Source organism: Ictalurus punctatus, chromosome 9 (genome assembly GCF_001660625.3).
Source record: "Ictalurus punctatus breed USDA103 chromosome 9, Coco_2.0, whole genome shotgun sequence".
In the NCBI taxonomy this organism is placed as follows: domain Eukaryota; kingdom Metazoa; phylum Chordata; class Actinopteri; order Siluriformes; family Ictaluridae; genus Ictalurus; species Ictalurus punctatus.
The window spans coordinates 25432514-25445000 of NC_030424.2; the positions used below are offsets into that span (position 1 = coordinate 25432514).

Here is a 12487-nt window from a genome sequence, read left to right on the forward strand (position 1 = left end):
ATCAGACGTTGTAGCGCAGGTTGTACTACATGTTGTAGTGCATGTTCTGGTACATGTTGTACTACATGTTGTAGTGCACGTTCTAGTACATGTTGTAGCACATGTAGTATATGTTGTACTACATGTTGTAGTGCACATTCTAGTACATGTTGTAGCACATGTAGTATATGTTGTACTACATGTTGTAGTGCACGTTCTAGTACATGTTGTAGCACATGTAGTATATGTTGTACTACATGTTGTAGTGCACGTTCTAGTACATGTTGTAGCACATGTAATATATGTTGTACTACATGTTGTAGTGCACGTTCTAGTACATGTTGTAGCACATGTAGTATATGTTGTACTACATGTTGTAGTGCACGTTCTAGTACATGTTGTAGCACATGTTGTAGTATATGTTGTACTACATGTTGTAGTGTATGTTCTAGCGCATGGTGTAGCGCATGTTGTATCAGACGTTGTAGCGCAGGTTATATTACATGTTGTAGTGCATGTTCTAGTACATGTTGTAACACATGTTGTAGTATATGTTGTACTACATGTTGTAGTGCACGTTCTAGTACATGTTGTAGCACTTGTTGTAGTATATGTTGTACTACATGTTGTAGTGTATGTTCTAGCGCATGGTGTAGCGCATGTTGTATCAGACGTTGTAGCGCAGGTTATACTACATGTTGTAGTGCATGTGCACTACATGCACTACATGTTGTACATGTGTACATGTTGTAACACATGTTGTAGTATATGTTGTACTACATGTTGTAGTGCACGTTCTAGTACATGTTGTAGCACATGTTGTAGTGTAGGTTCCAGTACATGTTGTAGCACATGTTGTAGCACATGTTGTAGCACATGTAGTGTATGTTCTAGTGCATGTTGTAGCACATGTCAGTCCCTCAGTTGGTTCTTGAGTTTTTTTAAATAATAAAAAAAAAAACTGCCTCAAGCTGAGTAACTGTCCAGGCCTTGGTGATCATTTAACTACAAAAACTCAACAGCAGCAGAAAGAGATCCAGCTGTGCTTGTTCTTCCAGCTGCATGCCGTTGCTCTTACTGACACTGAGCCGTTTGGGTTCACTGCCCTCAAATCTCCACTAGCATCCATCACCCAGATTATTTTCGGCAATTAGTTTATTAAAAACAGCTCTGTTCTGGCGGCTTTCCTCATTCCTACTACATGGCCTTCTGACTGACGCCTCGATTCGACCAATCACGAGTGAAAGAATCATTGGCTGTGGGTTTGTTTATTTTGCAGAAGAGGCGGAGCCACGCGCACACACACACACACACTATATAAATAGTGGGACAGGCGACAGCTGTGCGTCAGGTTCGAGTTGAGAGAAAGAGCGCGCGAGCTACTACTACTACTACTACTACTGTGGATATCTGCGGCACTTGGATTTTTTTCCTGTTGTAAAAGAAAAAAAAATGAAGGCGATCAGTCCTGTTCGCTCCGTGAGAAGTTGCTACGAGGCTGTGTGTTGTATCTCGGAGCAGAGTTTGTCCATCAGCCGGAGCAGGAGTCCCAGTGAGGAGCCGGTTGGCGCGTTGAACGACATGAACGACTGCTACTCCCGTCTGAAGGAGCTGGTCCCGAGCATCCCGCAGAATAAATCCGTCAGTCAGATCGAGATCCTTCAGCATGTCATCGACTATATTTTCGATCTCCAGATCGCGCTGGAAAGCCCTACAGGAGCTCCAGACATGCTGAAAGCGGCACTCAAGGTGAGTTTCCATCCTTCATCCTCCATGCTCCCTCCTGGCAGTGATGGCCCTGATATACAAGACTTGGTTGTTCTTGTTTTTTTTTTTTGTTGTTGTTGTTTTTATGAATATGAATAATTTTTGTTCTTTCTTTTTTTTTGACAGAGCTCAGAGATCAAGCACAGTCTGTCCAAAGAAAGTGATGGAGCTCTGTGCCATTAGAAGAGCGCGAGCCTCGAGTTTTTCCATGGGTAGGTTCAACTTTCTAAACCTGCATGCTTTCACACTCCCACTTTTATTTCACCCCTACATGTTTTGGCTGGATAATAAGTAGGTTTTGGACAATATAAAGGGTTTGGGAAGTAGTTCACCTATTCACCTATTTCTCACATCACATCTCTCTTCATCGAGAAAGTTTTTGGGTCTGATTGACATGCTTCAATGTGCATTTTAGAAAGTACACCATATATTCTAATGGGTTTATTATCACTTATTTGGGAAAAAAAATGAGTCATATATATATTATAAATATTTATAAAAATTAGTAATGTTAACTCCTTAGACTTACTTTAAAGCATCCCACATTCTTCCTGTTAGTCATCAAGCTAGTCATCAAAAAGTTCACATCTCTATCTTTAGCATTTTTTTTTTTTTTTATGAGCTCACTTCCTGCTCATCTGTTCAGTAAGCATTTAAATCAAATGTAATCACTGTGAAAGTTCTTTGCTCTGTGCTACTTTAAAGATCTCGCAACAGAGCAGAGATTCCAGCTCTTATCAGCTTGGGTTAATGAAAGTTTTCCAGCCGGCGCCAGACTGTCTGCAGTTTGAATGGCTGTGTGTGTGTGTGTGTGTGTGTGTGATTGAGGGGGAGGAGAGAAAGGGAGAGCGCTGACTTCACTTTTCTCTTTCCCATCTATGTTGCAGGTGCAGGACAGAAACTTCTCCAGTCATGGACAAGAGAGAGGGAGTGAAGGGGCTGAACACACACACACACACACACACACACACACACACACACACACACACACACAAGGAGTACGGCTATTCAGAGTGTGGGAAAAGAACCTGCACCCCACTCGAACCATGCAGTCTTTGGTCACTGGACACTTGAACACACCAAAGCTGAAGATTTCTGAAGTTGAGCTGGAAAGCTCTCTTATAAAGTTTTTTTGGTTTTGTTTAACTGTACAATCATTCCTCTTTTTGTGATGCTACAATCAGGCATTGTGTATTGCTGACTGGTTACATTCCAAGCTATTAGGACGACACACACTTTACATTCCTGAGTTACTCTGAGTCAGTCTCTCTCTCTCTCTCTCTCTCTCTCTCTCTCTCTCTCTCTCTCTCTCTCTCTGTGATAACACTGCAGTGTTTTAAAGTAATTTCCAATCCATTTGGTTATCAAATTATCTTTATCATTTAAGTATGTGTACATATATTTTTTTTTTTCCTTTTTCTTTTTTGTTCGAGTCAGGTGTGTATGGATTATAGACAGATTATTATGTGAACTCTATAAATATAGAGTGAATTGTAAATGTTTGTGGGGATTCTACATTTCTGCAGACTGTATATGTATCTGCTGAGTTTTATAAACTCTCATCGGTTGTGTTTTTGTATACATTCAACTTTTTTGGCATAATGAAATAAATCACTTGAACAAAAATGAACCCTAGTGTGCATGTCTGATATTACCATCCAACACAATGCTGAAGCTCATGCTCCTATTGAGACACACAGCTGGTCATTGGGTAGCTTGTTCTTTACCAATGAATGAGAATAATGCATTGCTGCGCTGACTGACACGGCTATGGAGACACGTTTAACTTGCTTTTAAATAGCTCTTCAGTGAAAAATCACTCGCTGGGCTAACTCGTACGCGAGTAGCAGTGTTCATACGAAGTCTTGAGTGTAATCATTTACTTTTATAATTATTCATTTATCTAAATGGGGCTGAGTAAATGAGTGTTAAAGGTCTTACTCAGGGATTCAAGCTCACATCCTAGTCCAGAGCCCTAACTGCTGAGCACCGCTGCCACCTTTTGTAGTGGAAACTCATTTCTGAACAGCATCATAGACTTTATTCAAGATGGCTCCGTTGCTTGGAACTAAATTTAATACAAAACATCATTTCATAACCGTATCTAGAGCACTTAAGCCCACAGATAGTACACTGCACATAGTAGACTATTGACTGATTGACGTTCAAACTAAATATTTGCTTTATATTTTTATACTTCATATAATACTTTAGTATAATTCTTTGCACTACAATTTTTTAACATGTTTACAACATGATTTCGATTTTAAATACAGAGAGCACAGTCGTTTAAAAATAGATATTAGTTAGTTACAACAGGAAGGCTCCAGTGATTCTAGTGGAGTCGTCGAATAAGCTGTTATAATCTAGCACCATCTAGTGGTTAGTGAAGGATTCAGCAGCGTGTGCATTTATGTTCCTGTCTGCATCATACTGCAGCTTTTATACTGCCCAGAGTTTTTATTTTTCTGGTGCTGCCTGAAAATTACTAAATAAAAAAGCCACAAAGGTCAATTTAATAATGGCCAGAGTAGAAGACCAATAACTTCCATATTAAGGATGTAACCAAATTAAATACAATATTCAGAGTGAACAGATAATATGTTCTAAACTGACACAGATACAGATCTTTTCTTCTCATACAGGGCATCTAGTTGAGACTAGAGGTGTACATCATGACTGGGGTCCTTTGGTACGCTACAAAAAAAAAGTCACATGATCAAGAGGTTTTTACTTTCATGCTATCAGATATTAAACTTGTGGGACAAACAAAGGCCATTTACAGCACTGTGTGATGCATATACAGCATCCTTAGTAACTGTCTGGTCAGGGTCGCAGTAGTTTGAAGGCTACTAGCTTGTTTATATTTTAGGAAATAGAACCAACCAAATTTATTAGAAAACATCAAGGGCAGGTGCTCTGCTGTGTGAGCAGGCTTTTATTTGTTTATTTATTTATTTTAAATATCTCTAGTTAAACTCGAGCTGACGTTGAGGAACAGTCAGAGCTAGAATTCACAGCTCATGCTGACAGTTCTGGTACTACTACCTCTGGGGTTTGTTGTTGTTGTTGTTGTTGTTGTTGTTGTTGTTGTTGTTTGTAGTGTTTCTGAGTATATAGTAATAGGGGCTCAGGAGCCAGTTCAGGAGCTTTAAACAGATACAGATAGTGTCGTTGCTATATAAACCTATTTCATATGTGTTGTACAACCATAGCAGTTTTAAGGCTAAATAGTTACCCTTAAGCACCATAATAAATCCACGGTAGCATCTTGGTTACCACATGGATTGGATGTTTTTACATTAAATAAAACGATAAGGAAATAGTGCATTCAGTCATAGCATACCTTGTCATCAGTTAAATGGTCAAAAGTCTGTAATTACTGTGATCCTTCAGTAGAGGGCGCTAGTGGGCACAATTTATTATTTTTTGTGACGTAACCTCTATTTTTACAGCCCTGCTTGGAACAAAATTTGCATAGTTTATGTGCAATTTATATTAAAAGATTTAATCAGAACTTTTACAATATGTTATATATATATATATATATATATATATATATATATATATATATATATATATATATATATATATATATATATATATATATATATATATATATGTGTGTGTGTGTGTGTGTGTGTAAATAATCCCCAATATACAGATCATTACATAGCTGTCAATCAAGGACTGGATTTGTATAATCTTGACATATGAAGTCCCTCCTGAGTGGTGAAACAAGCATAGGTCCTATCACTTTGACTTTGTCTATGACTGCAGATTTAAAAGACCTTAGTAGGAGGTTGTAGAAAGATGGACAATTTGATATTTGTTCTGATTTTCTAGTGGACTCGGCTTTTAGAGATTCTATGAAATACAGCAGGCCAAAGTTCAACTCACTACTACTACTCCACATCTGGCCACAGTAGACGAGGCTCCTGTTAGTATAGGGTTATGTAAAAGACTTCCTCATTTGCTAGTGGATGCTGGTTTAGAAAATGTGTGAAATTTAGATTTTTGAGTCATGGAGACAATATAAGGTATTTAATGACTCGACTGGTCAGAAAGTATTGATGTGAAGCTGATAGTAGTGGCAGCGTCATGGTAAATTACAGTTTATATTCATTTTCTCATTCTAATATGTTATTATTTATATAATAATAACTTAAACATGTATCAGGGACACGCTAGATATTTTAAAAAACGGGGTTAACATCATGTGTAACTGTTGAAATGGTGAATGTTTATGTGATATTTGCCATGTTTTGAAGGAGTCTCTAGTGTCAGCTCTTTGTAACGGTAGTTTGTAGAGGTAAACCTGTCATTTTAAAGTTTTCCAACACTGGGAAACTACTCAGGATGGAGGGCTTTGTGGTTTCTCTGTGACATGACAAGTAAGACCCAAGGGAGAGAAAAGGAGAGACTGGTGAGGGTGTGACTGTTTATAGCTCTTGTAATGTAAGTGATAACAGGAACTACTTTGTTTCACCGACATTCCACAACATTAAATGTAACTAAAAACAGATAAATAGTGAAGTTGTTTATTTATTTAAAAATATATACATAATCGTTTTACAAGGTGCTGTCCTCAAAAATTGATGGGTTAGGTCAGTGGTTTTCAAAGTGGAGGCTGCTAGGGGGTGCCCAGGGGCCTCAACAATTTGGTGTGAAAAATAAATTCTCACTCTCAGACAACCACCCACACACAATCAATTCCTAATGTAATATAAAGATTTAAGATGCAATTATTAATTAAAAAAAAAAGATATATATTCAGGAGTCTGTATTTTTAATGTGTTTTAAAGACATCTTGCAAAAGGGGGGCCTCAGTCAAATGTTAATGCCATTTGGGGGCCTTGTGTTGGAAAAGTTTGGGAACCCCATGTTAGGTCATCTATTTTCCTAATATTCCTCTTACTCTAGCTTGAACAAGTTTGAATATTGATTCACTTGCTGGCTATAAATGTTGTTTGTGTCAATTCAACGCAATAGGAAAGTTGCATGAAGGAAATTTGAGGTGAATCTGTTATCATGTGAGGAGAGTATGTTAAATTCACAAATCATCACCAGAAGGAGGTGCTGTCTTACAACAGTCGAGGGTTTAAATCACAAGGATGGCTGGAAGTAGCAAAAGGTCAAAATCTATGTCTTACAGTCACTGAGATGTAAATTGTACACATCATGCTAATATGTTTGGTATCTGGAGTGAAAGAATTCCTTGGTCGTGAGTTAAAATCAGTGATCTGAGATGATAAGGATAATGAAATGCTCACCGACCAAAGACAGCTGATAAACAAGTTCTGGCTATGTCAGAAATTTCAGAAGAAAATCTCAGAATGTGACATGATGGGACACCAGTTCATCTCTAATGACTTTAATGACCTTTCTAATGAAAGGCTTCTGTTTGGCCACTTGTCATCATCAGGAGTAAATTAGGACTGCACCTGTGACTGTATTTAGAGCCAAGTCCTTTTTGCCCTTGATACCATAGGGAAATCCAAGCAACTCAGCCAATACCTCCACAAGTCTGGTTACTCCTTAGGGAGGTGAAGGTACCATGAGCATCTGTACAAACAATTGTATACAAAAAGAATAATCTTGGGACCACATAGACACTGCATCATTCAGGAAGGAGGCATAAATTAACTCCCTAGGATGAATGGACTTTGGTCTGTAAGGTTCAACTGAACCCCAAGGAAGCAGTTGCAGGCTACAGGTATCGAATGTGTACATCCATCATTAAGAGAGTCGAACATCATCATGGCCTGAAAGCTGCTGTGCAAGAAAGAAGCCCTAATACCAAGATTGGCATCTAAAAGCCCAACTGAAGTTTTGCACCATTCCGACTGTGAAGCATGGGGGTGGCAGCATCATGATGCGGGGGTGTTTTGGTGGAAAAGGGACTGGTGCACCAATTTTCATCCAGAAAGTTAAAACTTGGTTGCAACTGGGTTTTTCAGCAGGACAATGATCCTAAGCATACCTCCAAAACCGTAATGCAATAGCGTAAAGACAACAAAGTGAATGTATTGGAGTGGCCATCACAAAAATTACACTCCCAAATCCAGATGATGCCACAGCCAGTCTAGGGACCAAAATTAGCCATTCTGTCTGTTTGGGGGAGGTGATTTACACTGTCAATCACAGCGTCACTTTCCAGTCGTGGGCTTCTGTGAGCTCATGAATGCGGAAGAGGGTAGATAGCACTTTCCTCTGCGTGTATTACGCTGCTCTGTGATGGAACATGAGCAGCAGTTTGAAAAAATGAGGTCGGCTGGCTTCATATGTCTCAGAGGAATCATGTGTTAGCCTTCACCCTCCGTGGTTGGTAGCTGTCACATGCTAGGGCAGAGCTAGTGGGTGGAAACTGATGACTAAATTGGAGAGAAAATGAGAAACATTACAAATTGAACCTTTAAAGCTCCATTACGTAACAAATGAACTGGTCAGTTATGGACATACAGATGGAAACATCATACTCTACATTTCAATAAGTGGGAAAACATGGAAATATTCCTTTAGTGATGTGTTTCTGAAGGTGAGTTTTTGGAGATAAATTCAGTTGATATTCACTGTGGATATTGAAGTCTTATTGATGTCATAGTAACGCTGAATGGTGCAGAGCTACAACACCCATCAGCCCCTGTATGTCACATGATCTGGTTACATGATCCCTAATCACGTTCACCTGTGTCTCATTATGCCTTGTTAGCACCACTATTTAAGTTCTAGTTTTTCTGTGTTTCACTGTCAAGCATCTGTTGTTGTTGCTGTCGTTTGTTATCCTGTGCACGTGCGTACCACGGTCTGTATGTTTCTTGCCTCGTACCCGTAGTTCATCTTCATGGTTTGATTTGTTTTTCTGTACTTTACACAATAAATTGTCTGCACTTGCATCCACCTTCACTACGAATTGGTATTATAATAATAAAGAGGATAACTGCTGTGTACTTTTGTGATAAATATAGGCACTGTTCAAATAAATTTGCAGAAAAGCACATCAAGTTTCCATAGAAACAGGAAGTCCTGCATCAGCTGTGCAAACCGCCGCTGAAGCTGCAGGACATGAAATCAGTTATATTTTTCATTTAAGAGGATTTAAGTAATACACATTTTATTTTTTCATGGAAATTCATAGTTTAATACTGTATGCATTCAAAACAAGATACCAAGAAAGGTGTCTTCCTTATTTGTTTTCTATGTTAAAAAAAAAAAATGTGTGAAAAGTTTTGTTTCCCTACTTCATACCCTGTATGGTTGTGACAGAGAGGCAGTAGGGTGTGTTTTATGCATATTAAGGCAAATGGCAGGGTGGGAACTGCAAGAGTTATCACTGGGAGGCCTGATGCTCTCTTTGTGTTTAAGTGAGATAAGAAAATGTTCTGCGTGAATCTTCTCCTCCTCCCTGTAGAGAGGACATGAACAAGGCACTTATACACAGTATCATCTGATTAAGCCTTACATTAAGACAGCCTTAACTGTAGCTGTATGGTTTAAAGGAATCCATGAGCAGAATCCGTGAGCAGGTTATCCAGTCACAGATTAAGTCAGGTTATTCATGTGATTAACGGTTTTATTCAAAGACATTTATATGTACAGACAAGTATGAGATGGAAGTAGGAAGAACAGAGAGAGCCACAGCTAACACAGGGTCTGTAATAAGTGCTAGTAAAATGAAACATTCACTCAAACTACATAGGAATAATGATAATAATGATAGTTTGGCAAGGTAAAGAAGACGTCTAAACCTTGTCTAAACCTTTAGCAGCTATTACATTTATATTTATTCATTTGGCAGACGCTTTTATCCAAAGCGACTTACAAATGAGAAAATACAAGCAAAGCGATATATCAAGCAGAGAACAATACAAGTAGTGCTCCCATACACGATCCGTTAATCGAGTTCCAGAAGAAGCAAAGTGTGCAGAGTAGAGGTGTAAGTGCCAGAGTAAATTTATTGATTTATTGATTTATTTTTATGGGCTGGTTAGATGTTCACGGAAGAGGTGGGTCTTTAGCTGTTTTTTGAAGATGGTGAGATTCTGCGGTCCGGATTGAGGTTGGAAGTGCATTCTACCACTGAGGAACGGTTAGTTTGAATGTTCTTGAAAGGGACCTTGAGCCATGCTGAGTAGTTAGTAGAGGTATTAGTCTCTTAGTGAAGATTATACAGCACTACTTTGACTGGTTGAGCGGAGTTCCAAGCATACCTATATTTCCCATTACCGCACTGGGACGTTTCACTGTTTATATCACTCCGCTTTTCTATGTTTTCCCCACAAAAAAAATTCCACTTCATAGTTGGAAACTCTTACTACAGTAGTGTTAGTGACATCATCAGTGGACATGGCAAAATATACTTCTCAGGAAAATAACTTTTGGCTTAAAACCTGAAAGCTCTTTAGATGAAGATGTAACAGAAGAAGGGACGCTAATTTTAACAGGAATGTATAAATCAATGAGAGCTAGCCGATGTGCTAAATATGATGGCTGGAAGTATGAGCAAAAATATGATGGGCAAAAATAAACAGAACATTAGGCCATATTGTGTCTGAAATGTCACTTACTCTATATTCATTTCTTGTTTATAGAACTTTATATAGACACAATATCACATTCGCAATCGTGTGGTTATTCTGAATATCGGCACAGCTGTGATTACCCATGCCTCTCGTCCTGTGGGCTCATGCTTAGGGCCAATCATAACCATGCTGATATTCAGTATAACCATACTCTTGACTTTAGCAGTGCTACACTCTAAGGTCATGTCAACTTCTCCTAATTTCTGTTCAGTTTGCTAAATATATTCTTAGTCCAGGAAGGATGACTAACATGGCTTTCTGACACGACCAAATACAATATTAAATATAACGCAAATGCAACTTTTATATATATTGGCACATTCAAGACCAACCATCACAACTGTGTGGCGTCTCTGTGCATGTTCTCCCATGTCCATGTGGGTTTCCTCCAGGTTCTCCAGTTTCCTCCAGGTGGGAATGACTGTGTGAGAGTGTGTGTGTGGACGGGATATCCTTTGATGGACTAGCATTTAATTCAGGCTGTATTCCAGTCTGACACCCAGTATTGCCAATCAACTGTGACGTTGACCAAGATAAAGTGGTTACTAAAAGTGTGTGAAGTGAGTGAGTAAGTGAGTGAGACTCTAGAGCACTATATATACTGAATTGAACCTTTGCAGTAGTTCAAAGTTATAACCACCAGGAGACAATCACGACTACATCCTGATAGCTTTTATGATATACATAGGTTGTGGCTCAGGTGGTAGAGCGGGTTGTTCACTAATCGTAGGGTCAGCGGTTCGATTCCTGGCCCACGTGACTCCACATACCGAAGTGTCCTTGGGCAAGACACTGAACCCCAAGTTGCTCCCGATGGCAAGTTAGCGCCTTGTGTGGCAGCTCTGCTACCACTGGTGTGTGAGTGTGTGTGTGAATGGGTGAATGAGACACTTTGGATAAAAGCACTATATAAGTGCAGACCATTTATCATTTAGTAAATAAAGACAAATGGAAAAACGAACATACTGTCTCAGCAAAGTGTTAGGCCACCATGAGCTGCCAGAACAACACAGGTTCTCGAACCAAGTTTGGGAGAATCTACTGTCCTGCAAATGTTAGTGTCTAACACATCCACTTCAACCCAGGAACGGTTTTTAATTTGCAGATTAATTGAATCAGGTGTGTTAAAGCAGTGGAATTACAAAAAATGTGCAGGACAGAGGATTCTCCCGAACTACAGCTGGAAACCTATGCTAAGTGACGCCAAACCAGCAAAACAGAGACACTGGATTTTCCTTAGATTTGAATAAGTCTATTAAAGGGTGCAAGGTGGTTTAGTGGTTAGCACATTCGCCTCACTTCAGTTCAATTCCCACTGTAGCCCTGTGTGTGTATAGTGCTGCGGGGGTTTCCTCAGGGCACTCTGGTTTCCTCCAGCAGCTATAAAGCAGCCCATGGCCACATATGCAGTAATTCTGATCATATTTAAAAGGCATTATATTTTAAGACAGATAAATCAGATGCCTTTATATTTTTGTATAATGCAGTAGAAACAAAATTTCTAAATTTCAAAGATTTCTTTACTCAACACTACCTGGAATCCTAAAGTTGACTTTATGCTGTATGATTTTCAGGCTGTTTTTGCTGTTGCAGACAACAGTCACACATCAAGAAAGAATTCTTTGGTCACGAGTTGAGTTCGGTGGTCTTACAACACATAATGTAGCGCTCACCTTTGGCCAATTTTGTGCGACTGATTTGACCAAATACAGCCAATGACTAAGTTGTGGTAATGTAAGAAATGTTTTTGTGTGACCACTCCTATGGTTCCTGCAGATTATTTGCATGTTATTATTATTATTATTATTATTATTATTAAATAGTACTATTATTTATTAAATATATTTATTAATTTTAGGGTGCACGGTGGCTTAGTGGTTGGCACGTACGCCTCACACCTCCAGGGTTGGGGGTTCAATTCTGTGTGTGCGGAGTTTACATGTTCTCCCCGTGCTGCGGGGGTTCCTCCGGGTACTCCGGTTTCCTCCTCCAGTCCAAAGACACGCATGGTAGGCTGATTGGCATGTCCAAAGTGTCCGTAGCACGTGTATGTAATTGTGCCCTGCGATGGATTGGCACCCCCATCCACGGTGTACTCGCCTTGTGCCTGATGCTCCCTAGAACAGGCTCCAGGTTCCCCACGACGCTGTTGTCAGTGA

General features: G+C 39.4%; 1 protein-coding gene across 1 annotated transcript; it reads left to right on the forward strand.

Moving 5' to 3' along the window:
- The first annotated feature begins 1309 nt into the window (after nt 1-1309).
- On the forward strand, nt 1310-3376 carry id3 (inhibitor of DNA binding 3). Its single transcript, XM_017476947.3, has 3 exons — nt 1310-1728; nt 1873-1958; nt 2634-3376. Exons 1-2 carry the CDS (start codon nt 1432-1434, stop codon nt 1927-1929), a joined length of 354 nt encoding a protein of 117 aa, XP_017332436.1. The 5' UTR covers nt 1310-1431; the 3' UTR covers nt 1930-1958; nt 2634-3376.
- Nucleotides 3377-12487: the final 9111 nt, after the last annotated feature.